We start from the raw sequence: 25,906 nt of genomic DNA on the forward strand, positions 1-25,906 counted from the left end.
CATCTCCTTCTCCACTATGAACTTTTCAGGGAGCCCATCCCTTCCCCGACTCTCTCACCCCCATCCCCTCCCCCAGGAAACTGTAAGTACAAAGGAGAGAAAATGATCTCCATACTTCTTCTTCAGAAATGCGGCTCTGAAGAGAATGGAGAGGACCAGGTTCTCCAGAGCTGGTTTCTTGAGGTATCTGCATATCTCATGAGCTTGAAAACCTAAAGGTTAAACAGCACCCTGTGTGAGGTCTAGCTGAGAATCTGGACTTCCTAAAAGCCCACTGCCCCATGCCCCATTACCCAGCTTGATGGAGAAATCAAGATGGCCAAGGCACAGCTTGGTGTAGGCCAAAGCCTGCATGAGCTGAGCCATGGCCAACAATCCCTCCCTGGAGAACCAACACAGGCTGCTTTTCTCAATGGCCATCTTCTCACAGTGCAGCCACTTATCCCTGTTGCCCATGTTCTGGGAGTACTGGGAGAGGTCCACATAGGTAGAGACAACCTGCAGGACAACAAAGATGGGTCAAAAGATTCCCACTGTACATTCATGTGACATTTCCATTTTGTCCCTTTCCCATGTAACAGTCTATCATGGAAGCTTGCTGCTCACTCAATATGGACTCCTAGTGTCCCTACCTACTCGCCTCCACTCCACCTGGAAAACACGCTCCTTTCCACACCTATGCTTTTAATGTGATCATTCTCACTGCTTGCTCACTAAACACATCACTTTCTCTACATACCCATTTTCTTCTGCTCTAATCCACAACTTCATCCTTCAACACACTGACCAAACTACCTGTTCTTTGTTTTTCTTCCTGAAGGCCTGATTCTTGCTTAGAATTCTTCAGAGCTGCTACCTGGATCTCTGTTATAGCATGTGCACTTTGACATAGCTAACGGCTTTCTTCTTGAAATACTGTCTTATTTAGGTTTGCAGGACACCATGCTCTCTTGGTTTTCCTCCTGTCTCCCTGGCAACTTATTCTGTTTCTTTTGCTGTTTTTCTCATCACCCTGACCTTTTAACACGAGGCTGTAAACTCAATGCATGAACCTTTTTTCTATGCTCATTCCCTGAATGTTCTTTCCCCAGTTTCATGGTTCTAAATAACCTACACACTGATAACTCCCATATTTCTATTCCTAGCTCAGACTTCTCTTGTGAACCAACCCCCAGAGTCAGACATTCAACTGCCTACCTACATCACAGCTCCACTTGATGTCTAACAGGCTTCTCAAATGAAACCCGTTTACAGCCTAGCTCTCTATCTGCTGCCAGATCTGCTCCTGCTGCAGACATTCTCATTCCAAGTAAGAGCTCCTTCTGAAAGTTCAGGTCATGAAGGCTGGGATTATCTTTGACTCTTCTTTTTCTCTCACTTCCCAGATTGGATCCATGAGTAAATCCTGCTGGCTCTATCTTGACAGAACACCCTGCTTCCCACTTCTTCTGCCACTACCACAGGTCAGGCCACCACCAACTCTTGCCTAGATAATTGCAATAGACTCTTAACTGGTCTTCCTGTTTCCCTTTAGCCCCCTTCCATGTATTATCAACGAAGAAGCCATAATGATCATATTAAAATAAAAGTAGATCCTGTCAGCCCTCTTTTCAGAATCTTCAATGGCTTCCCATCTACAGGAGCCTACAGCGCCTGTACCATCTGCCATTCTACCCCACCCCAGTCTGTCTGGCCCTCATCTTCTAGCTCCCTCCCCATCTCTCCAACCCCTCTAGTCACATTGGCCCCTTCATTGTTCCTCAGACATGGAGGACATGCCTTGTGCATGCATTGTACCTCTGCCTGAACACTCTTCTCTCTTTACCTCCCTTAGATGCTTGTCCTGCTCAATGAGACTCTCTCCATTCACCTTGTTTAAAACTGTAGCCCCCAACCTCACAGAACTCTGTCTCCCTGCCTCCACTGAATGTTCATCATTGCATTTGTTATGACCTAATATGGTATATATTTTGCTCAATTTAAACATACTACATAAGTTTCTCTGCCTGACACATAATAGGTGTTCATCAAATATTTATTGAATACCTGAATAAAAGAAGACAGACAATAAAGTTAAAAGACACATTTCTTTTCTCCTAAGTTGGCAATCCTGATCCTTTATTAGATCATGGATTTCTTTGGGAATCTGATGAAAGCTATGCCCTGTCCCTACCTCCTACCACCTCCCAAATAGTCTTTTGAACATACACATACAATTCTACATTTAGTTCAGGGAGTTCACAGATAAGCCCACAACTGGAAACCCATCTATAAACTGTTATTGAGAAACCCTACTCAAATAAGGATCAGTGGTGTCCTGTTAAGTCTAGGCTATTGGGGAGCCACAATAAAATCAGGAAGTTGGCAGGATCTTTCTCCCCAGAACTTGAAGTTTCTGAGGGACGTTCAGAAATAAAGCAAGGACTGCTCACCTGGGCTTCATTTGCAAACTCCTCAGCTGAATTCTTCTGCATAAGAGTGGCCAGAGAGGCAAACCTGCGGTTGCTAGCTGTGGCCTCAAGGCTATAGAGCTGCCAAAGCAGAGAGAGGCAATGTACTCGCTGCTGGAGGACGGCCAACTTCTTCTTACTGCTATGAAACACAAGGTGATTAGCACACCCTTATTCCTCACCAATGCCTACCTTTCCTTCCCCACAAGAGTTCTAAGTCTAATCATGATGGGACCATCTACAGACTTTCAAACTCAGAAATATTCCTAGAATCCCACTGCTCCTTGTTAAGTTCTTGGGAGTTTTATACCTCAATAAGGCAAAGAGGCGCCTAGTTGAGGCAGGAGAGTTTTACTGAAAACAGACTATCGGAAAAAATGATGGGGGGGGGGAGGGGAATATACTTGGACAGTGAGAGGGGACTGAGAGAAGGCTCAGCCCCTGGGGTGAAGGGCAGTTTCTTTTTCTACTCCAGGCCTGGGAATAGGTCATGTATATGTGCAAAGATCCCCATCCACAGTGATAAGGTGGGCCTATGATGGATGCCGTTATCAGCCGAGGATATCCCAGATAGGCAGGCTGCTAAAGGTGCCAGAGCCAGAATCTTAGGCCATAAAATTAAAATTCCACCTAGAAATGCTCAGGGTCCTTCCTAATTGGGCTCAGTTTGCCAGGTGTAAAGTTAACTACTTGTGTCCTAGTTACTGAGCAAGTCCTAACACTCCTAATCCCATATGTCATTCCTCTTGATCAGGAAAAGTTCAGAGACAGATTTTTATTCATTCTTTGAATTACTATTTGCTACATTTAACTGGCTGGGGGAAAAAGGTGGGATAACTAGAGCAGTTATATACTTAGCTGTAACAATGGGTAGAGGTTTGAGGATACTTCAAAAAGTAGGAAAAGGGAATCAGAAGATAAGTTGACTTTGGTGCTAAAAAAAATTGTAACCCACGCATAGGTTTTTCACATTATGCATTTACACAAACTTTTTAAATACCTTTTTATATGCTTATACTTTCTTACATACGTGAAGGTTACTTGACAGTAAGAAAAACAGGAGTCATGGGTCGATACCACAAAGTTCTAGGCTAGTTTAGCTACATTTCTCTGTTGACTCTAAAAGGAACTAGGACAATGTGCAGGTTTCTCACTTCTCACGGGGGTTGCTTGGACGTTGGGTCAAAGAACAGGAATACCAATATTTCTCCAGGAATGTCTTGAAAAAGACACCAAACCAGGTCCAAGGGAAGTGCCTTTTCAGCAGTCGAAGGGCTTCTCTAGCCAATTTTTTGGCCAAAGTGATCTGTCCCATGTTAAAACAGACCTGGAGATGGGCAAAGAAGAAACAGTAATCTAACTGTGGGAAGAGAACTATGGGTAAGGTTTTGATAGAACACACTGGCTCTTTTCATGTTGAGATGTGTATCTGGGGTCACTGAAGTGCTAGAATGAACTGGGTTAGAGAACAGCCCCATCAGCAGTTCCACTAACAGGCACTAGTAGAGCCATAAGCAGTTAAGGGGTGAGAAGACAGGATTACGGAGAAAGTACCCTCCTCATTTTCCACATGTTTCTCAGGGGGCAGCAGAGGGTGGCTGTGATTTAGAAAGTGATGCTGCTAGATTGAGAAGGGGTCATCCTTGGAGGAAACTGAGATGCTCAGATGCATTGGAAAGCATGTAAAGTATCACTAAATCCTGAATCTCTCTTCTCTGAATAGGGTACACAGTGGACGGGTGAGTGGGAGCTGGGAAGCTAGCTTGGCATTACCATATACTTCCACATTCTAAGGACAGACCCACCAAGAAAGTGAGAAAGTCCATGTGATTCTCCAACAGTCTTGAGAGGACTGTATAATAACTTCTGATAAAGGGAAAAAATATTTAACTTTGTTTCAAAAACCTCTTGGTTGAAGCACAAATAATTTTATGCTGTTGACAACTATATTCCCTTTGGCTTTCAAAGGCATTATACACATTAAGCTTATTCTCCTAACCAGGGTATTTAAGGTTTACATCAAGATTAGATTGTATGTAAGTCAATGAGCAAAGGATATGAATGGACAATTCATAGGAATATAAATGACCAATATGACCACTTTTTTTATTGTTACTTTTTATTTTGTATTTCCTTTTATTCTTTGTTCTTTTTCTTTTCTCTTCTTCATACTATATGTTGAACTCTTTATGTAACATAGTTAATCATATGTATGTTAATTCAATTAGAAAAAGATCCCAGTAAAAAATAAGAGGGGGAATAAAAGAGGGAGGAGATCGTCTATAACTGTAAAGCAGTATAGTTCTGCATACAGTCCTACAGACTTATTTCTAAGGGTACAGCCTAAAAACCTGCCATGGGATTCCAAACCCATTAAAATCGGTGGTATAAATGCCATCTTAATTGTTAAAATGATCATATTAAATGTTAGTCAACATATAGAAAGGTTTAAGTGTAAAAGTGATCATATAAATAACATCAAGTGCCTGGTAATAATAATAGACAGAATTAAAAAGGAAGGAATGTCCAATATGGGAAGCAGTCCACACAGCAGACTTCTAGAATGGCATTCACTGTAGATAACACTCTAACCTCAGAATCAACCCTTAAGGCTTCCTGGTCTGTGAGAGCATTTCAGGCATGGGAAGCCAAGATTCTGTGGCAAAAAATGGAAAGAAGGGGCCATCAAAGGATGTACTTTTCTCTGAAGGGAGGAGAGAACACCCACTTTGCTTATGGTCATGTCCAAATACTGATGGAGTCTATGATCACAAAAGGCTTCCATAGCCTTGACAGCCCATGGCAAGAGCCTCGGGTGATCACTGATGTCATAAATAAGAGTTTTAATTGTTAAAGGAACAATAGAAGTCACTGTGCACTGACTCCCCATGTAGGACCTCCGTCCTTGATAAGTTGTACTATGAGAATTAACTGCAAATCTTGTTCTCAAACTGTACTCTATATGTTGTGTGAAATCAGTGCTTAACATGGAGTTGTTCCTCCATATATGAAATCAAACTAAAAATGAACCATGATGAAGAAGGGTATGGGAGAGGGAGAGGGAGATGGGATGGGAGAGAAAGGTGGGAGGGTGGGTATTGGGGAAAGAACCACTATATTCCTAAAGTTGTACCTATGAAAAATGCATTCATTAAATAAAAACTCAAAAAAAGATTCGATTTATGTAAGTCAATGAGCAAAGGACATGAATGGACAATTCATAGGAATATAAATGACCAATATAAGAATACATTTATCATATTAATTAAGATCTACACATTAAAATACAATATAACTCTTCTCTAGGAATTAAAAATTTATCTAAAAAAGAATGGTAATATATGATGTTGGTATATGAAGAAATGGGAAAAACTTGAATTGACATAGTATTTTGGGGTAACAATTTGATGATATATTTATTAAATGTAAAATATTTTACATCTGCTTTACATTTCTACCTCTGAGGATTTATTTTACAGAAATAGTCTCACAAGGGAAATGATAAATATTTAACAAAATATGCACTGTAGCAATGTTTACAACATTAAAATTAGAGACAATCTAAATGCACAAGAAGAAAAAAATAGTTAAACTATGATTTTTTTTTTTTTTTTGACAGGCAGAGTGGATAGTGAGAGAGAGAGACAGAGAGAAAGGTCTTCCTTTTGCCGTTGGTTCACCCTCTAATGGCGGCAGCCACCGGCACGCTGCCGCCGGCTCAAAGCGCTGATCCAAAGGCAGGAGCCAGGTGTTTCTCCTGGTCTCCCATGGGGTGCAGGGCCCAAGCACTTGGGCCATCCTCCACTGCACTCCCTGGCCACAGCAGAAAGCTGGCCTGGAAGAGGGGCAACCGGGACAGAATCCGGCGTCCGGACCGGGACTAGAACCCAGTGTGCCGGCGCCGCAAGGCGGAGGATTAGCCTATTAAGCCATGGCGCCGGCCTAAACTATGATATAACTATCCATACAATGGGGCACTTGGTAACTCTGTGATAGGTCAATATGTATACCAATATGCAAATACCTTCAATCTACTAAGAATAAAAGCCAGCTGCAGAAGAAAGAGAACACAGAACATGGTCCTGTTAACAAGTGAATGAAAAGCAATAATGACATGACTGTGTGTATAGTTGGCGGAATACACATCAAAGATTAATGTAGTGGGGGTGGCATAGGATTAACAGAGACCCCTTCACCTTCTATATATGAGTTGGATATATTTCTATATTTTGAATCTGTACAAACTTTTATTACATTCTCACATTTATAATCACACATAAAAAACAAGAGATTTAAACAAGAAATAACGGAGTATGCCCAAGGAGAAATAATATTTCAAGGTCACCTGCTGCCCTCACCTCTGACCGAAGACGGCAGAAAGTGGCCTCCTCAAACTGACAGATCTTCATGTTGTGCTTTTTCAAGAATGAGAATGCTGAGGGTTGACCCCGAAGACTGCTTGCCTTCCTCAAATAAAAAAAAGCCTCCAAACAGGATAGGGATGAAGAAACCAGATTAGGATTAGGAGAGGCTGGGAATGAGGTTAAGATGAAGGCTGGAGGAAGGTTATGAGGGTTGAGATCTGAATTTGGACCAGGCTTGAATTTCGAGTTAGAAATGGGGAGCTGGCTGTGCATGGGCTGGTGCTCTTTCACTACCATGCTCCCAGTTTTTGTTTTCTCCTGCATTTCTCCCGGCTTGTCTCCCTCCCATCCTTTTCCGCTTTCTACTCAGGTTACACTGACAAGAAGAAATCTCAGTCAAATTCCTAAAGTAAGAGGGCTCAGCTCAAGGCTTTACCTAGAGAACAGGGCTTGCTCACCATGTAATTATCCGACAGGTCCAAGGAGGCCGCAGCAGCCTCCAGCAGGTAATAAAATGCACATGTGGTTTCTCCAATGACCAAGCAGTGCTGAGTAAGAGGCGACAGCACTAACTTCAGGATTTCCTCACAGTGACAGGGCTTCATAGTCAACAAGTGTTTCTCAGAGCTAGGCTGAGCCAGCTTCTTGTTCACTTGATCCAGGAACTCTCCCTCTGTTCTTTGTGGAGAGATGACAAAGGATGAGAGTGGTCACAAAGCTGCTACTTTTGTGGGTGCACCACACTTTTCCCAAGAAGATTTCTTATGTAACTCATTAATTCTAAGTCTATCCTTCTCCTCCATCACTCCCTAAGCTTTGAAAGTCCAGAAACCAGGACTATAATCATAAGGCCCTATTAAAGATTTTAAAAAATCTAAAGCCAATATATGTGCCTCACAATCTCAATGGGGAAACACAATTATAAATGTTAAATGAAACTTGACAATGACATAAAGCAGTGGGTAATATTTCTCTGGGCTACAGTGGTCTTCTTCCCAAATGATAACTGAGCAGGGCCTTGAAGGGTGAGCCGCACTCTGGAAAGTGGAGGATGTAGAGGTCACCCAGCATTTAAAGAGTTCTGTAATAAAAACACGAAGGTGAGTAGGGAGTGGTTCATGTGGAACATAGATTTTTGTTTGAAAACAGTAGGAAACTGAGTTAGGTAAGTAGTGTAGGGAGCTGTATGCAGAATGGCTGGTAAACTCAATTTGGGGCCATTTAAAATTGATTAGCGAGGCATCAGAAACTCAGGAAGCCTGTGGATAGGAAATACATATTCATTTTTAATGTCATGTTGGGTAAAAATAATTGACAAGACAAGTTTATAGCTGAAAAATATCTGCTTTAAGCATACCTTTGAAAATTACTAAATAAAACATTTCTTAGTCACTAAGAAATAATTTCTCTATAGAGAAATGAAACTTGCCTTTCCAAATCTCTGTCGTCCTAAATTTTGGGCGGAGAACAAGAATCCCTATTCCTGGGTAGTCTGAACTGTCTTGGCTGTGAGTGAAGTGAGTGCCCCAGTTTAATGGCTTCTGTCTCTCTCTTGCACCCCCTCCAGATCTACCCTCATTATCTTCATCTACCTGCAGGGTTCACTTGAGAAGGCTTTCTGACTTCTGGATGTTTCTTCCTGGAACTGCAAACTATCTGTGGGGAGGAAAATACATGATTATCTTTAATTATCTGTGTTTGGATTAACTAACTACTTTCTTCTGTAGTTTACAACACAAAATCAAGACAGTAGATTGTGAATTCCTTAATGACAACTACTTGCAATTCAAATAGTAACTCCTCAAAACAGTCCCTAACTTGAAGGAGGCACTCAATGTTTGCTAAATGAAGGGAAAAAATGAGTAAATGGTGCGTCTATCTTGGTTTGATGGCTACTTCTAATAGTGGAAAATCCATGAATACATCTGGATCAGTTTCAGGACCAGATCACAGTCAGCTGCAAACTCGAAAACCAAGTGAAGGAAATCATGCTAAAACGAAATGCCACAGTCCACTAAGGTCACAGAAGCAGAGAAGTTTCCGGCTTTACCTAGTTGGCCTTAAATAGCCTTCTGCAGCTGTCTTCTCAAAGATCAAAACAGCAAATGCCAAGAAAGGTGTTAACATGTTACTTGTTAGAGTTCAGAGCATGGGTGGCAGGACTGACAAGCAGCCTGAGGGAACTCTCACAAGGCGGTTTGGATTAAAGTAGGAGGACAGGTTCTCTGATGGTAACGATGTCAAATAACAGCTAACGTCACAGAAGACACGAGTTTGGCAGCAAGCACTACCGTAGTGCACAAATCCAAGGGGCACCATCACATCATGGTCTCTTGTGACTTTCATCTTCTGGAGTTGGGCAGTGCCTGGTCTATATGGGCATGCATTGAGGCCCTGGGTGGGAAAGCTCAGGTTCAGCTGCCAGGAAGCTGCTTTTCCCTTAACAGATTGACAAGACTGCCTAATCCAAAGCTGAAACTGACCTCTTAGATGGAAAGTACAAAAAGTGCAAATGCCCATAGAGTTCACCTGCCAGTGCAATTGCTCTAAGTCACTGATCTACCTTCATAGAGTTGTGATAATGTCAAAGCTAGAAAGGGTATTAGGATCACAGATCAAATCTGTCATTTTAGCCCGTCTCCAGCAACAGTTTACTATTTCCCTCATACTGTTCCATACTCCACAACACCGAGGAACTCTCAGACAACTGGAGACAATGAAATGATCTGTCCTGTGAGGTGAGCTAACAGAAAGGTTAAGACAAAGACAGAAGCACTCTCGTCTGGAATGCAGTTTAAAAGGCTGTGGTGAACACTGATATACCAGCACAATCTTCTTCAAATAGTTATATCCTATTTATCCCACAAGACTCAGCTCTGGCATTATCTCCATAAAATGGAGAGTTTTCTCAGACACATTCCTAAGGTTGCATTAATGACCCCTTTTCTAGGTATTCCAACCCTTTTGTATGCCATTTTCCTTCCCTCCTTCCCTCCCTCCCTTCTTTTTTTTTTTTTAACATTTTTTTGAAAGAGTTAACAGAGAGGGAGAGACAGAGAAAGAGAGAGATCTTCCATTTGCTGGTTTACTCTCCAGGTGGCCACTACAGCCAGCACTGGGCCAGGATGAAGCCAGGAGACAGGAGCTTCACCCAAGTCTCCCACAAGGGTAGCAGGGGCCCAAACACTTGGACCATCTTCAACCGTTTTTCCCAGGTCATTAGCAGGGTGCTGAATGGGAAGTGGAGCAGCTGGGAGATGAACCAGGGCCCATATGGGATGCCAGCACTGCAGGTGGCAGCTTTGCTTGCTACACCACAACACCAGTTACCTGTATGCCATTTTCACTGTCTTTACCATGCCATACTGGAGTTCTCTATTTATACATCTGTATTACTCCCCACCCTGAAACTGACAGCTTCAGGAGGGCAGAGACTGAAGTTATTCACATCATATTCCTAACACATGGTATATCACCTTATTTATACAACTCCATCTATGTTCACTGAACTGAATAATAATAATATAAATAACACAATAGCTAAAATGTATTGTACATTCAATATGTGCCTGGAATTTTTCAGTGTCATATATTTTAACTAATTTAATACTCATTAATGACCCTATTAAATTAGTATTCCTATTCTCCCAAATTAATTGAGATTAAGTTACTTGACCAAGACTGCAAACTAAGATAAGTACAATTTCTAAAGTTCCTTTTTAACTCTGAGATTAGGTTTTTCTTATTTCTGGTTGTTTAAGAATAAATGGTTCTTTCTACTTCTTTTTTTCCCTTAATCTGATTTCAATTTTTGGGTGAAGAGCTCCAAGTACATAAATAAAGTGAAGTGCTGGGATGGTGTTGTGGTATAGTGGGTACCACCTGCAACGTTGGCATCCTCTATATCCTGGTTCAAGTCCTAGCTGCTCCACTTCTGATTCAGTTCCCTGCTAATGTGCCTGAGAAGGCAATGGAAGATGGTCCAATTGTTTGGGCCCCTGCCACCCATATATGGGAGGCCTGGGTGAAGCTCCTCGTTTCAGCCTGACTCAGTCCCAGCCATTGCAGCCACTGGGGAGTGAATCAAAGGATTTCTCTCTCTTTCCCTGTCTTCCCCTCCCCTTTTTATAACTCTGCCTTTCAAATAAATAAATAAATCTTAGAGAGAGAGAGAGAAACTGCTGCCACATGTTCTCTCTCTACTTCCTGGGTTTACCTTGAGGAGAAGGTGGCTGCAATTTGTCTGTGATCGCTTGTGTCAGCACTGAGCCAGTATCTTTATAAGTACAGAATCGGGAGGTCCCACTGGAGTGCTTAGTAGAACAGACTGCATAACGATGGAAGGGGACAAAGTCTCCTCCACAGCAGCTCCCACAACGGCAGGCCAAATCTTGGAGAAAGCAGGCACATTCAAGGTGCAGAGCTATCTGTTGTTCCTTGGGCCACAGCTCCCAGGCAGCTTCCCGTAATAGAGGCACTCCAAATTCTAGCACCTCAGTTGGAGGTAGGAATAATTCCTCTTGCAGCCTGCGAAGAGAGGCTAAGCCAGCACCTGAAATTTAGCAAAATGTGAGAGTCTCCCTTAATGTCTTTTTATGCTACAACATGGCACATTTCTAAGTTTATAGAAATAGTTTATAGAAAAACTAATAATAGTTTATAGAAATAGTTTATAGAAAAACTTTATTCATAAACTCTTAGTTGGTACTACTGCCTCCTCGGTATAAAGAATTTTCATACCAATCCAAGAGACAGACCATACCTAAAGGTATTGAGCATACCCATTAAACACAACAGGGAAGAAGTGATCAGCAGTACAGAAATACATTGGAAAGATTTTTTTTAATTGTTCCTGCTAAATTGAGCTTGTTTATTTCAAATTATGCTAAATGTCACATAATTAGAAATGCTCTGTTCAAATATAGGGCTCAAAAATATTTCAAAGCCAAAGGGAAGCTCTGTGTGGGACATGTATGCTTTGAGTAGTCCATGCTATAGATCTACTCATTCACGTGGAGAATTTGAGATGGTAATTATCTAATTAATCTCTTGCTTGTGCATGTCTGTTTCAATACTTCTTGCTAATCTTCCTTGTGAGTTTCTAAAATTAGGGATGGTTTATTCTTTTTTCTCACTATTTGCACCCAGAAGCCAAGAAAAAAGAATTTGGCAATATTTTCTGAATCCAAAGTCAAAATACAAATACTCTCAGTTAAACTACCAAGGAGGTAGAATTCTTGAAATTAAGATAATTCTGAAAAATATAAGATTTTGTTTTCACTACAACTATGGCTCCTCCATGGTTTAAGTGATCATTTTCTTCCTGTTTCTTAGCCATAAGCGTTGAGAGAGGCCCTTGATATACTGAGATTGTGGACTTTGCAACAGAGAATACCCTCACTGGGGACCTCTGTTCAGACCTGAGAACAAGGAGCAGCCCTTCCTCACCTGACTTTTCCTCTTTGGTTTGATCAATGATGTTGACAGAGGACTGCACTACTATGGGTTCAGCAGGAAGCTCTTGGTCTTTGTTGAGCCAGTGGAGTACATGTATATCCACAAGAGCCCTCAGCACCTGAAACAGCTTATTTTTATTCCATCCAGGCAAGAGGTGCTGAAGTAGATCTAAGTGGAAGGAGTGACCGATGACAGCCGCACATTTTAGCAGCAACTGTTCCTCTGAGCTCAGTTGATCCAGTTGGTTTATCGCTATTTCTGCCAATAATAATAAACATCATCTTCAGAAGCAGCAACAGCAATAAACAAAACTTCTGCAAACCTAGAATTCATTATGTTGATAGTCTATCCACCTTAATAAGAAAAAGCCTTGCTTTTTTTTTTTTTTTTTTTTTTTTTGACAGGCAGAGTTTGACAGTGAAAGACAGAGAGAAAGGTCTTCCTCCATTGGTTCACCCCCCAAATGATTGCTACGGCCGTCACGCTGCGCCGATCTGAAGCCAAGAGCCAGGTGCTTCCTCCCGGTCTCCCATGCGAGTGCAGGGCCCAAGCACTTGGGCCATCCTCCACTACACTCCCGGGCCACAGCAGAGAGCTGGACTGGAAGAGGAGCAACCAGGACAGAATCCGGTACCCCAACCAGGACTAGAACCCGGGGTGCTGGCGCCGCAAGCGAAGGATTAGCCTAGTGAGCCACGGCACCGGCAAAGCCTTGCTTTTTGTTCACCCTCATCTACTGCCTTGCTTTAATCCTCCTTTTCCAATTCAACCAAACCTCTTGAAAGAGGCTTATCTTTATGTCCCCATTTTGCATTCATTGTTCAACCAACAATAATCAGGTTTTTACTACATTATTAACAGTTTTATTCCCATGGACACCAACATTTTGATAGTAGACCCAAAATCATGCTCTGAATCACTCAGCTACAATATTTTCTATTTCCATATCCTATAATCTAGTTTTCTTCTCATTTTCAACTAAATGAGAGCAAGATCAAGAGACAGAGGGAGAGAGAGAGAGAGAACAGGAGATATAAAGAGCTCAATTTTATTTTTAAAATCAATTTCTAATTTTTTTATAATCATTTATTTTAGTGGCAGAGAGATGGACAGAAAGAGCAGCAGATGAGAGAAAAATAGAGAAGGATCCCATCTACTGATTCACTCCTCAAATGCCCAAAACCAGGGACATCAGGTCCTCCATATGAGTGGCAGGAACTCAATTACTTGAGCCATCACCACTTCCTTCCAGGGTCTGCATAAGCATGAAAATAGTCTGGAGTTGGAGCCGGAGATCAAACCCAAGAACTATAATATGGGATGTGGGCATGTTAACCAATGCCTTGACTCCCAGGTTAAACGCCCATCTGTGGAGCTATTAATTTTAGTTTTGGACTTAATAACCCCTTTTCACTCCTTGACAGTGTTGAACTGAGGTTAATTTTTAGCTGTTTCTTAAGATTTTGATAAAATTAGAATGTCATTGTGTTATTGGGTAAAATTATTGTTTATGCTAACAATGGCCTCTGACAGGGAAACTGAGTTTAGACTGGGAGAACTGTGAATGAGCTGGTGAAAAGCCTAGCTTTGGGCTTTCTCAGATGTAGTAATTCTTGTACTAAATCACGCTCCTTGTAGGGCCTAAAAGCTAAGCCTATCAGCTGTTAGCGATAGGAGTTCCGAGCTGGGACATGGACATCCCAAGCACCCATGCATCCTCGTCTCATTCACCCATACTGCAGCTATTCCCTGAGCAGCCAGAAAAAAGTCCCTGGACTGCTGTGGGGACTCCCACTAATGAAAACCACCTGCGGATATCCTGCTAGCATGCTGCATTTCCTTCTAAGTCAATGCCAAGTATGGCCTATCATAGTGGTATGAATGTAAATTATCTTGCTGGACCCAAACCCTCCAGAGTGAAGAGCTTATAGCATCTAACATTCATAAAATATTTACTATGTACCATGATTTACTTCACTTAATCCTCAACTAACTCCCATGAGGTAGGGGATATTGTTATCCTCATTGTGCTGATAACAAGACTGAGGCTTAGATAAGTTAGCTAATTTATCTAAAGTTTCACATCCAGTAAGTACAGTGCCCAGGTTATTCTGCCTTCAGAGCCTCGGTTCTTAACTTTTACAAGTAGTGCTCTGTACTGCCATTTTGTGTGCATGTCTTATTTTCTCAGAAATACCATAGTTTACTCGAAGGTATGTTCATCACAATATTTCTCAAGAGGGCTTAATTAGTACCTTGCTAACACTTGAAAAGGACATTAAGAAAAGAGCCCTCATCTCAAGGAACATCTCCTCTCCAACTATGCATAACAATTCTGATGGCTTCTTTATTTTTTATCTCATCAGCTATTAGCAACTTACTTTCCACTACTTTATAGTGAGCACAACAGAGACCTATACTCCATCATCCACCAAATTCTCAATCACAAAGACATTGTAACGGGTTCACTTGAGGGTTCAAGGGACTTGCCTTTTAACAACAGTGGCAGAAGCACTGTATCCAAGTTCACATCATCCTTGACAGTGCAGACATATAATTCCTGGTCTTCACAGCTGGTAGGAACAATACTATACAGTGCAGATTTCATTGCATTGGCTGTAGGGAAAGAAAACATCATGTTCAAGGAAAGCAGTTTAAAGGCACAAAATCCAAAAATTTAGTTGAGAAACTAAAGGATAAAGAGGGCTAGAATGTGCCAGGGTTCCGCGTTTCACTTCTCCCATTCTTCCTGTTCTCTTTCTTTCATAAGGTAAGGACACTCTTGGTACCACATGGCATGTAACAGTGGCCAGGATTCCTGTTCACCTTAGAAACAGCTCTTGCTTCCATTGCCACTGCTCTAGTCTGGCCTTCTAGATTTACACATACCTCTACACTTTCCTCCTCTCCCACACTTCTTCTTCCTACTATTCACCATCCAAACCCTCCAGTCATCATCTCATCAGTAATGTTCCATTCCCTATACTCTCTATGTATATTTATATATTCTATATATAAACTCATGTTTATAAATTCTATTTTCCTATCCCCACCTTCTGGGCTGCTCAAAAGCAATAGATTGATGAATTGAATTAAATTATCTGAAGTAGGTATTCAGAGTTTTCACCTTCATTGCATAAAATTGCATAATATGTTTGGCCAGGCCTAATTTGGCCCACAGTGTCAACAGGGAAATAGGTACACACCTCACAAAGGCCAGGGGATACCACACTGGAGAATGCCCTTCACCACCTGGACCAGGGTGAAGACCTGGGAAGTTATGCTTACCAGACAGGGTCTCCCACTTGGTGTTCTCCTCCTCCTCCTTTTGTAGGTCATGAAAGAGCAAAATGTCCTTAGAGAGAAGGTCCTGGCATAAGACCTCACAATAGAGGGGGTTTCTAAAGCACCTGCGGAGAAGGTAGCTGCAGAGAGGTAAGTAGGGGATTGCTGACTAAAGATGCCCACTTGGGGGGAGCCAAGCATAAGGGTACCCTATACTGAGGGGGGCTTTCTTTTGTTAAAGTCAGCTCTGGATGATACATGCTAACAGAGGGAAGCAGCACAGAAATGTAAAAAATAATTTCTGATAGGCTTTGAAATGAATTTTCTGCCTTTATTATTTTGCTTCTATGGATGTTCAATAACACCCTCTTGCTAAATGGCTTAGACACATATAACCAACACATTAAGCAAGCCATACAAACCCAACTGTCCTTGGAAAGTCTGAATGGATGGCCCAAGGAGGTAGTTCCTTACTAGTTTGCAAGGACCGTGTCTCCCTTAAAGCTAGTTTTGGGCTTCACCATGGCTACTAATGCCATTCTCTCCCCCAAAACTCTGATGAGACCTGGGCCTTCTCATTTATACACATTATAGCACTGGCTCCTCCCTTAATGAACTGCCCAGCTGATCCTAGTCACTCACGTCTGTAGCTCTTGGGGGATGCTCACCACCCCCAGTTCCCAACATGCCATTCTCAACAGTGATGTTGCTGCCAACTTCGAAATGGGCACAAGGACAGCCTGAGGGCTCTGCAGGAAGTGCTGGGCCCAGCAACAAAGGGTGTTGGTAGAGGTCAACGTCATCAATATGATGATGGGCACACTGGACAGCAATGATCCCAAGAATGCCCAGGAAGCTGCATCCATATACTGAGCTTCGTCAATGAGGAAAATCAGTGGTATTTCCCTCACTGCCTGGAAATAATAGCAAAGAAACAATAACAACCTCTGATTAGAAATGAAGTATCTTGGTTTTCAAACCTCCCATGAATTTCACACCAACAAATTTAAATAAAATGCCAACAAAAAGGATGGAGTTTTCAGAGTAAAACATATCCTAAGTCCAGGTAACATTTTACATTACAAATATAAAATACAGCCTGTATGGTTAATTCCAAAAGAAGCATACTGAGTTTTTTTAGACAATAACTGAAAAATTAAATGAGGCATTAAAATATTCTTCTCTAAGTCAAAATTAAGCTTTCAAATATTTAATTTTGGCCAAGACTTCATCCTGTGTGGGAATTAATAATACTTTAAAACAGCAATTTCCAAAAGAAGTTGCACCCAGGAGTGCTTGCCAACACTACCAATTACCAGGCATCACACTCATACAGACTTTAAAAATATTTTAAAATCACTTTTATCCAGATTTCTCATTATACTCCCCACTGCCTCAGGCGACCATTCTAATATGTTTCTTATACAGCTTTTGGTTTGTGTAGTGTTCTCATAAAATATGCATTATTGTTTTATCAAGTAAATTGCTTTTATATAAATGCTGTTGTATTACAGATATCAGTATTTCTCTTTTTATACAGGACTGTCTTAAGATCATGCTGTATAGCTGTGTTTTCATCCATTCCCTCATTTCTAACATCTGCATTTTACTCCACGGTGTTCATGCCAATGCTTACCAGGCCTTCATAAATAAACACTGCAGTGAGCAGCATTTCATACCCAAGAGTAGAATTGCTTGGTCCAGTGAATGCATATCATCAACATTTGACCAGTTATGTTTAAATGGCTTTCAAGAATGGTGTTATCAGTTTCTGCCCAGAGATTTTTGATTCTACAATCCTGAGATAGAGCCTGAGCATCTGCATTTTTAATAAATAGTAAAATAGCTATCTACCCTGCATTTGGAAACCACTGTTTTAAATTAAGTTACTAAAATTTCATTAAGAAACAGGATGAAGAAAGAACTAAGAGCTTTTCATGTATAATGTGATGTGCTGTTGGATGAATGCAAGGTTAAAGACAGATTCAAACAATGAAAAATCAACAAATAGGCCAAGAAATGCCTAAATCAAGATGTGATATGAATGAATTAAAATGAGTATAAACCATTTCTACATATTAAGGGTTAATGGTGTGTAACAAAATTACCCACCTCCTGAAGCACTTGAATAAAACACGACTTCACCTTCTTTTGTCTGGCCAAATCATCCATGTGCGAAACTTTGAAAGATAAGGGAAACTGACCAGGAAAATTATTATATATTAGCATTCAAAAAGACAACCTAATAAAAATAGGCAGTTCCTCCAAAAGAAACAGAAAATGATTCCATTTTGATTGAGAATGGGTTTCTGAAGATTGGGTAAGATACAAAGGCCAATCCAACCCTCACATGTAGTTAAGAGGGAGAGACAGGAAGCTCATTGAAAGTTACAGACAGAAATCTATCTCCTTTCTGTAGCAGACTCTGACGAAGGAGTAAATGAAGGTTTGACTTCCTTTGGGCAGCTCTAAGTAAACCCCAGTTAAGCCAAGTTTACCAGGATGGATGTGTACATGAGTCTTGTCAGAAAGAGATGTAACACATATTGCCTAACCTTGTTTCCTGTGCTAGGATGAGGCACATGAACGACCATGGATCTGACAGCCAAAGTGAGATTGCTGTTAGACAAGTTAGCAAGGGCTAGCACCCCCCAAAAGGCCTAGCTTAAACAGAGGGCTATGCTGAGGGAGTGGACAAATGTTAGTATTTCTATTCTCCACTAAATTTAATACTCTGAAGGCTGGGTAGATTAGAAGGAGTTACGGAGGATGAATAAATGGAATTGTGGACCAGGGAATTTTTCAGTCTGCTTGCTATTTGGGACCACATAAACCCTAGACACTAGTAGTTTTTGAAATTCAGATGCTGGTTCAAGTGATAGATTCTGTGGCTAGGAAATAGGAAGTTAGGGTTGAAGACTGAAAAACAGCGACTGATTCACGAACACACGGATATAATTCTTAGGGATGCACTATGGGTCAGATCAATTAATATTCTTAGCACTTTAAAATTTACAACATACTATCTTATATACTATCCTCTTTAGAATTCATGCAAAAACCTTATAAAGTAAATCATTTCAAGATAAATAAAGTAGGACTCAAAGAAGTTGAATGATTTGCACCAGGACTAGCAAGTGTGAAAGTCAGTCATAGAATTAATTTTCCTCAAAAATGAGAAAGCCTGGGTTTTGGTGTCAAAGGGATTTCAAATCTCAGCTCTACCATTACTATGTACTCCTAGGCCACACACACACATGAAGGTTTGTGAAAACAAGTACTAAGAATAATAAGATGACAGGTTTACTCTGTGGCAAAAACTGAAATCCACACATAGTAAACATAGTAAATATTTTACATGAATTTTTGAATACCTGCCTCCTCCCATCTCCCGATAAATATATTTGGCCTAGGAGTATTCAATGAGAAAACAATTCTGGAAAACCGTAACCCGACTCAGGAAGCCACTGCCTCCATTACCTTCACAAAGAAGAGGTCATTGAAGAGGCAGTGAAGTGGTTCTTCCACTATCCCACGGAGCTGTCTGTGGAGGCACTCCTGCCGGTAACAGCCTGGGCATGTGTCAATCTCAAAGAAGATGGCCATGAGGGTCTGGATGGCATAGAAGCACTGCTTGGAATCTGCTTCCTTCAGCTCCAATGGCAACACCCTGGTGAATGTCACTTGGTCACCGGGAGTTCCCTGACCCACACAGAGGTTACTCCTCCACCAGTCCAAGGTTGTTGAATCTAGTGACACAAGAGTTTCACCAACAAGGGAAAGAAGCCCCAAAAGAAGTAGACTCTGACAGTGTCAGACTACGTCTTTACCTGTACCCTTCCTTTTGTGCCAGACAGTTTATTTCAGCCAATAGCTGGCTTTTCCCACAGCCTTTTCCACCTTCATACAGAACTGCTTGTCCCTTCTTCTGGTGTAAACACCCCTGCTGTGCCACTCTAAAGGCTTCCAGTTCTTTCTCTCGATCTATAAAGGGATCAGAGGAACCAAACACTCCTGTGCTTTTGGTAGGCACTTTATTTGAAATAATTTGCAAGGCTAATTCTTAGAATACCTCCTCCCACCCCAACAGAATGCCTGGCAGAATCCCAGGGCCTTGCAGCTCTTTCTAGCAAGTCAATCCTGGACTAAACAGACATGTGTACATTTTGAAGGTCTGTTCCAAAACCCAAGTAATAATATTCAGAACATCTGGTTACCATTGACACAGGAGCTACTAGATAATTTCAATTTTTTGTAAAACTTTCTATAATAATTTAATCTTCAAAGTTTTACACTGTTAAAAGATAATGGATTAATAAGAACAAATGGAAAAGAACACTCACCCAACAAAGGGTGATTTTTATTCCTCTTTCTGGCCAAATGTCTCTTTCCAAACATTCTGGGGGAAAAAAAGGTGGGTATATTTGTTTAATAGAAATAGATTCAGGAAACAATTCTCCTATACAACTATTTTCAGACAACTGAAAAGTAGTTTTGTATAAAAGGGTTTTTTTTTTTTTCCTAAAAGAGCTCAAAGAGGAGTCACTATAGGAAGCAAACTTTTTAAAAAAAGTATAACTACTTATTTTTTTTTCGAAAGGCATGATGATAGAGTAATCTTCTATCTGCTGGTTCATGCCCCAAATGCCCACAAGCCAGGGCTGGGCCAGGAAAAGCCAGAGCACAGAACTCAATGTGGGTCTCCCACAAGAGTGGCAGGGAGCCAAGTAATTGAGCCATCATCTATTGCTCCCAGGGTACACATTTGTAGGAAGGTAGACCAGAAGCAGAGGTGGGAGTTGATCCCAGGCACTCCTATATGGGTTATGGGTGTTCCAAGCAATGGCTTAACCCATCATACCATCATACTACAACGTGTTTTTTTTTTTTTTTTTTTTTTTTTTGACAGGCAGAGTGGACAGTGAGAGACAGAGAGAAAGGTCTTCCTTTTTGCCGTTGGTTCACCCCCCAATGGCCGTGGCCAGTGTGCTACAGCCGGTGCACCGCGCTGATCCGAAGCCAGGAGCCAGGTGCTTCTCCTGGTCTCCCATGCGGGTGCAGGGCCATCCTCTACTGCACTCCTGGGCCACAGCAGAGAGCTGGCCTGGAAGAGGGGCAACCAGGACAGAATCCGGTGCCCCGACCGGGACTAGAACCCGGTGTGCCGGCGCCAGAGGCGGAGGATTAGCCTAGTGAGCTACAGCAGCGCCAGCCTACAACGTATTTTTTAAAAGTAAAAATTGTGAGGACAGAGAGGGGAGATGGAATATTACTGGTTTTTCCAGGCTCATGGGGATAAATTGCAAAGTGTACAAAGGAAAAAGAACATTTGGATTAGTGACATTGCTACTATCTTGCTGTTGTTGCAAGGCACAAAGTTCACTGAGGAACTAGCTAAAAGCTAAACATAAAAGCTGAAGATCTCAGACAACCCTTCTGTTATGTGTCTTATTCCAGAAGGCTAGAACTAGCAGCATCTTTCTTTTTTTTTTTTTTTTTTTGTTTTTTTTGTTTTTGTGACAGGCAGAGTGGACAGTGAGAGAGAGAGAGACAGAGAGAAAGGTCTTCCTTTTGCCGTTGGTTCACCCTCCAATGGCCGCCGCGGCTGGCGCGCTGCGGCCGGCGCACCGCGCTGATCCGATGGCAGGAGCCAGGAGCCAGGTGCTTTTCCTGGTCTCCCATGGGGTGCAGGGCCCAAGCACCTGGGCCATCCTCCACTGCACTCCCTGGCCACAGCAGAGGGCTGGCCTGGAAGAGGGGCAACTGGGACAGAATCCGGCGCCCCGACCGGGACTAGAACCCGGTGTGCCGGCACCGCTAGGCGGAGGATTAGCCTAGTGAGCCGCGGCGCCGGCCAGCAGCATCTTTCTAATTCCATATAATTGAAAACTTATTTCTATGCTCTTTGTAAGAGACAGGAATGAACCATCACACAATAATACTTACACACATCTCCTGTGACCAAGATATTCATACATCTTTCCTGGATTAGAGATGTTTTTCATCATTTTCTCTGGGAGTTTCTTGAAGCTGTAAGCAGGTAACATAGATCTCAGATATGTTACCTCATCACAGGACACCAAACCTGGATAAGCAGTTATCATTCTGGTCACAAGGCTCACTTTTGGGCCAATAACTGTGTCAGGCAGACAATAAAGAAAAGAGTGGAGAATTTTTTGACTAATTCCTTACCTTCATCCCTTAAGTCACAGAGCTAACCATCCAATGTCCTATTCTACCTGTATATTCATGTCTTGCTACTGCTCCAACCACACCACAAAATACTGGTCCATTGGTGATACTGATGGAAACAAGCCTGGGGATCAAAAAAGTAACAATGGGTAAATACCATCAGAAGCCTCCATGTCAGGCATTAGATCTCTGCCACCCCTCAGATCCAGAAGTCTAGTTTTATTTATTTATTTATTTTTTTAGTTTTGACAGGCAGAGTGGACAGTGAGAGAGAGAGAGACAGAGAGAAAGGTCTTCCTATTTGCCGTTGGTTCACCCTCCAATGGCTGCCGCGGCTGGTGCGCTGTGGCCGGCGCATCGCGCAGATCTGAAGCCAGAAGCCACGTGCTTTTTCCTGGTCTCCCATGCGGGTGCAGGGCCCAAGGACTTGGCCATCCTCCACTGCACTCCCGGGCCATAGCAGAGAGCTGGCCTGGAAGAGAGGCAACCGGGACAGAATCCGGCGCCCCGACCGGGACTAGAACCCGGTGTGCCGGCGCCGCAAGGCGGAGGATTAGCCTAGTGAGCCGCGGCACTGGCCCAGAAGTCTAGTTTTAGAGCTGAGAATAGGGAAGGCCAGAGGCTGCTGTCTGTCTGCAGCACAAGACTGGTACACAGTTCTTAATACTAGGGGGTAAACAAAGGAACAAAATGGTACTCCTACTTCAGGAGTTTTAATTGGGATGTTATTATTAGGAAAAGATTTTTTTTTTTTTTTTTTTTTTTAGTTTTTTTTGACAGGTAGAGTTATAGACAGAGAGAGACAGAGAGAAAGAGAAAGGTCTTCCTTCTGTTGGTTCACTCCCCAGATGGCCGCTACGGTCGGCGCTGCGCCGATCCGAAGCCAGGAGCCAGGTGCTTCTTCTTGGTCTCCCATGTGGGTGCAGGGGCCCAAGCACTCGGGCCATCCTCCACTGCCCTCCCAGGCCACAGCAGAGAGCTGGACTGGAAGAGGAGCAACCGGGACTAGAACTCGGTGCCCATATGGGATGCTGGCGCTGCAAGGCGGAGGATTAACCAAGTGAACCACAGTGCTGGCCCCCATAGGAAAAGATTTTTAAAATCTCTGTCAGATGCTTTATACTTTCAAACTTAGTACCTCATCTGATCCTTTGAGAGGTAATCAACAACAAACCTGTTTGGTGGGTAAGGCAAATATTTTAATATCATTTAAGAAGAGAAAAAAAATAAAGGAGTTAATTAGCTTCGCAGAATTATACAGCAGAAGTGAACAGTAGAGTTAAGTTAGAATGAGAATCCAGGTCTCCTGATTCCCAGACATTTTTTTAAAAATTATTTGTATTGGGGTGGGAGGGTGGAGATCTGATCTGTTGGCCCACTCCCTAAATTGCTGGGGCTGGGCTGAGCCGAGTCAGGGATCCAGGAATGCAATCAAAGTCTCTCATGTGGGTGGCAGGGACTCAATTACCTGTGCCATCACTGATCCCTCCCAGGGTCTACATTAGCAGGAGCTGGCATCAGAAGCCAGAGCCAAGAATCAAACCCAGGCACCACAATGTAGATCATGGGCATCTCAACCACGATGTCAAGGACCTGTTCTGACCAATGCTATTTCTACTGTACCATGCTGCCTCTAGTATACCATGCTACCATTTTTGCTGCCCCCAAATGACTAAAGAGATGACAACAGAGAGTAAATGAATCAAATAGTGCAAGAATGTCAGAGTAAAGAATAATCAAGAATGTCAGGACTGCTGATGGAAGGCTTCCTAAAGCAAATTAATCTTTGAAATACATTATTTAAAATGAGTATATTTTTCCTTCATGCATATCGCATATATTTATCTATTCAACAAGTATTGAGAGGTATGCACATTCCAAGTACTTAGATGTTAAAAATATCCTACCCTGGAGAGGTTCCAGGGAGGGGCAGTAGAGATTAGGGAAGCGAAGAGACATTTCTGTCAGGAAGACAAATATTACACGTTAGTGATCAGTAGAACACATTAAGAGCAAACAAAAAGGATGCACCTACTCATACTGAGGAGTAGAAAGAGTATTCATAAAGGAGAGGGTATTTTGTCAGGCCTCGAAAGTTGAAGACACTACTAAAGTGGGGTTAACAGCCTCCGATCCAATGGGAAAGGCACAGTGTTTGAAAATCCTAGTGTGGTTGTGCAAAATTTAGTACTTGAAGATGGCTGGAGTACAGATAATGTTTGGAGTAGGAAGAGGTGAAAGAAGTGCTTCTATCTAGGCTAGCACTGGGTATATGAATTATTCAAATTGAGGGGACACAGTTTTAGGTGAGAGAGAGGCTCAAAGGTGGCAATGGCTAACTTGTCATAACATGGAATAAACAGATTTGACTGATACGAATATTTATGCTGCAGGAAACAAGACACATGGATGGACAAAGAGGTTGCAATGTGGCATAATTAGTCTCAAGTTAAATCTACAAAACACAATTTTCAATGGTTCAGAAAGAGCATGCAGGCCGGCGCCGCGGCTCACTAGGCTAATCCTCCGCCTAGCGGCGCCGGCACACCGGGTTCTAGTCCCGGTTGGGGCACCGGATTCTGTCCCGGTTGCCCCTCTTCCAGGCCAGCCCTCTGCTGTGGCCAGGGAGTGCAGTGGAGGATGGCCCAGGTGCTTGGGCCCTGCACCCCAAGGGAGACCAGGAAAAGCACCTGGCTCCTGGCTCCTGCCATCGGATCAGCGCGGTGCGCCGGCCGCATCGCGCCAGCCGCGGCGGCCATTGGAGGGTGAATCAACGGCAAAAGGAAGACCTTTCTGTCTCTCTCTCTCTCTCACTGTCCACTCTGCCTGTCAAAAAAAATAATAATAATAAAAAAAAAAAAAAAAAAGAAAGAGCATGCAAAAGTGGCAGCAGGGCCAACATTATTGCCTCCTCCACCATCAAACCTCTCCTACCTTCCCTAAGAACAAGACTGGGGACTTTGTTCATTTACTGGGCTCACTGCCTCAGGGTGAGTAAGAGACACTTGAGCGAAGACTAGGCAGTCAGTTCTGTTGTCATACAAAGAGCAAGCCTAAAAATCTTCTAGTGCGTCAAGTTTCCTCTACTGAAAATAACCTTTCCCACTTTCTCTACTTGATGAACTACTTTCCTTCTCAACCTGCTGAAAAGTTATCTTTATAAGTTATCTTATAACAAGTTGTTGCAGCTTCTATAGCATTTTCTTCCTGCACCAACTTTTACCATATTCAAGTGAGTTGCTTACTTAGCTGAGATGGTAGTATCTTATTTCTCTTTATGTCCACTGCACCTACTTAGCACAGTAACTGGCTCATGGCTATATTTAACAAAGGCTTGTTGAATGGATGCATTTATGCATGTGAGAAACTCAGCTATTAACAAGACAATGATAATGAAACAAATGATAGTTTTCTCACTTACTTACTTTTTCTTTTATTTTTAAGTCCTCCTTGTTCTTTCTGCCAGTCTATATCCTTTCCTTCTTTTAAAAACCTTGTCCATTGATAAAGATACCTTTTATTCTATATATGTAATTACATATGTGCTTCTGGTACCAAGAACCATGAGATGAGATTCTGAGACTGAACTCTCTACATCTTAAAAGCATCCCAGAGGGGCCAGTGCTGTGGCATAGTGGGTAAAGCTGCCACCTGCAGTGCTGGCATCTCATACGAGCACTGGTTTGAGCCCTGGCTGGGAAAGCAGTAGAAGATGGGCCCAACTCCTTGGGCCCCTGCACCCACATGGGAGACCTGGAAGCAGCTCCTGGCTCCTGGCTTTGGATCAGTCCAGCTCTGTCCTGGTTGGGAAGTAAACCAGCAGATGGAAGACCTTTCTCTCTCCCTCTGCCTCTCTGTAACTCTGTCTTTCCAATAAATAAAATAAATCTTTTTTTTTTTTTTTTTTTTTTGACAGGCAGAGTGGACAGTGAGAGAGAGAGACAGAGAGAAAGGTCTTCCTTTGCCGTTGGTTCACCCTCCAATGGCTGCCACGGCCGGCGCACCGCGCTGATCTGATGGCAGGAGCCAGGTACTTCTCCTGGTCTCCCATGGGGTGCAGGGCCCAAGCACTTGGGCCATCCTCCACTGCACTCCTGGGCCACAGCAGAGAGCTGGCCTGGAAGAGGGGCAACTGGGACAGAATCCGGCGCCCCGACC

The 25,906-nt window shown here is 42.5% G+C and overlaps 1 protein-coding gene across 21 annotated transcripts in view; it reads right to left on the reverse strand.

The window, feature by feature from the left end:
- The window catches only part of LOC100348238 (adenylate cyclase type 10), a 44,853-nt gene that overhangs the window by 2,909 nt on the left and 16,038 nt on the right, over nt 1-25,906 (reverse strand). For 14 of the 21 annotated variants that reach the window (XM_017345109.3, XM_008262893.4, XM_008262899.4 and 11 more), the window contains 18 exons: nt 21,796-21,872; nt 21,503-21,692; nt 19,900-19,955; nt 19,387-19,540; nt 19,037-19,226; nt 17,669-17,755; nt 16,199-16,470; nt 15,560-15,696; nt 14,762-14,887; nt 12,263-12,529; nt 11,031-11,366; nt 8,407-8,470; nt 7,273-7,492; nt 6,809-6,934; nt 3,605-3,777; nt 2,433-2,592; nt 294-498; nt 116-212 (listed from right to left, as the gene is read on the reverse strand). In XM_017345109.3, the coding sequence (XP_017200598.1) occupies nt 116-212; nt 294-498; nt 2,433-2,592; nt 3,605-3,777; nt 6,809-6,934; nt 7,273-7,492; nt 8,407-8,470; nt 11,031-11,366; nt 12,263-12,529; nt 14,762-14,887; nt 15,560-15,696; nt 16,199-16,470; nt 17,669-17,755; nt 19,037-19,226; nt 19,387-19,540; nt 19,900-19,955; nt 21,503-21,692; nt 21,796-21,872 (2,937 nt within the window). The other 7 variants (XM_017345107.3, XR_007922969.2, XM_008262894.4 and 4 more) reach the window with 7 other exon arrangements.

Source organism: Oryctolagus cuniculus, chromosome 5 (assembly GCF_964237555.1).
Source record: "Oryctolagus cuniculus chromosome 5, mOryCun1.1, whole genome shotgun sequence".
NCBI lineage: Eukaryota > Metazoa > Chordata > Mammalia > Lagomorpha > Leporidae > Oryctolagus > Oryctolagus cuniculus.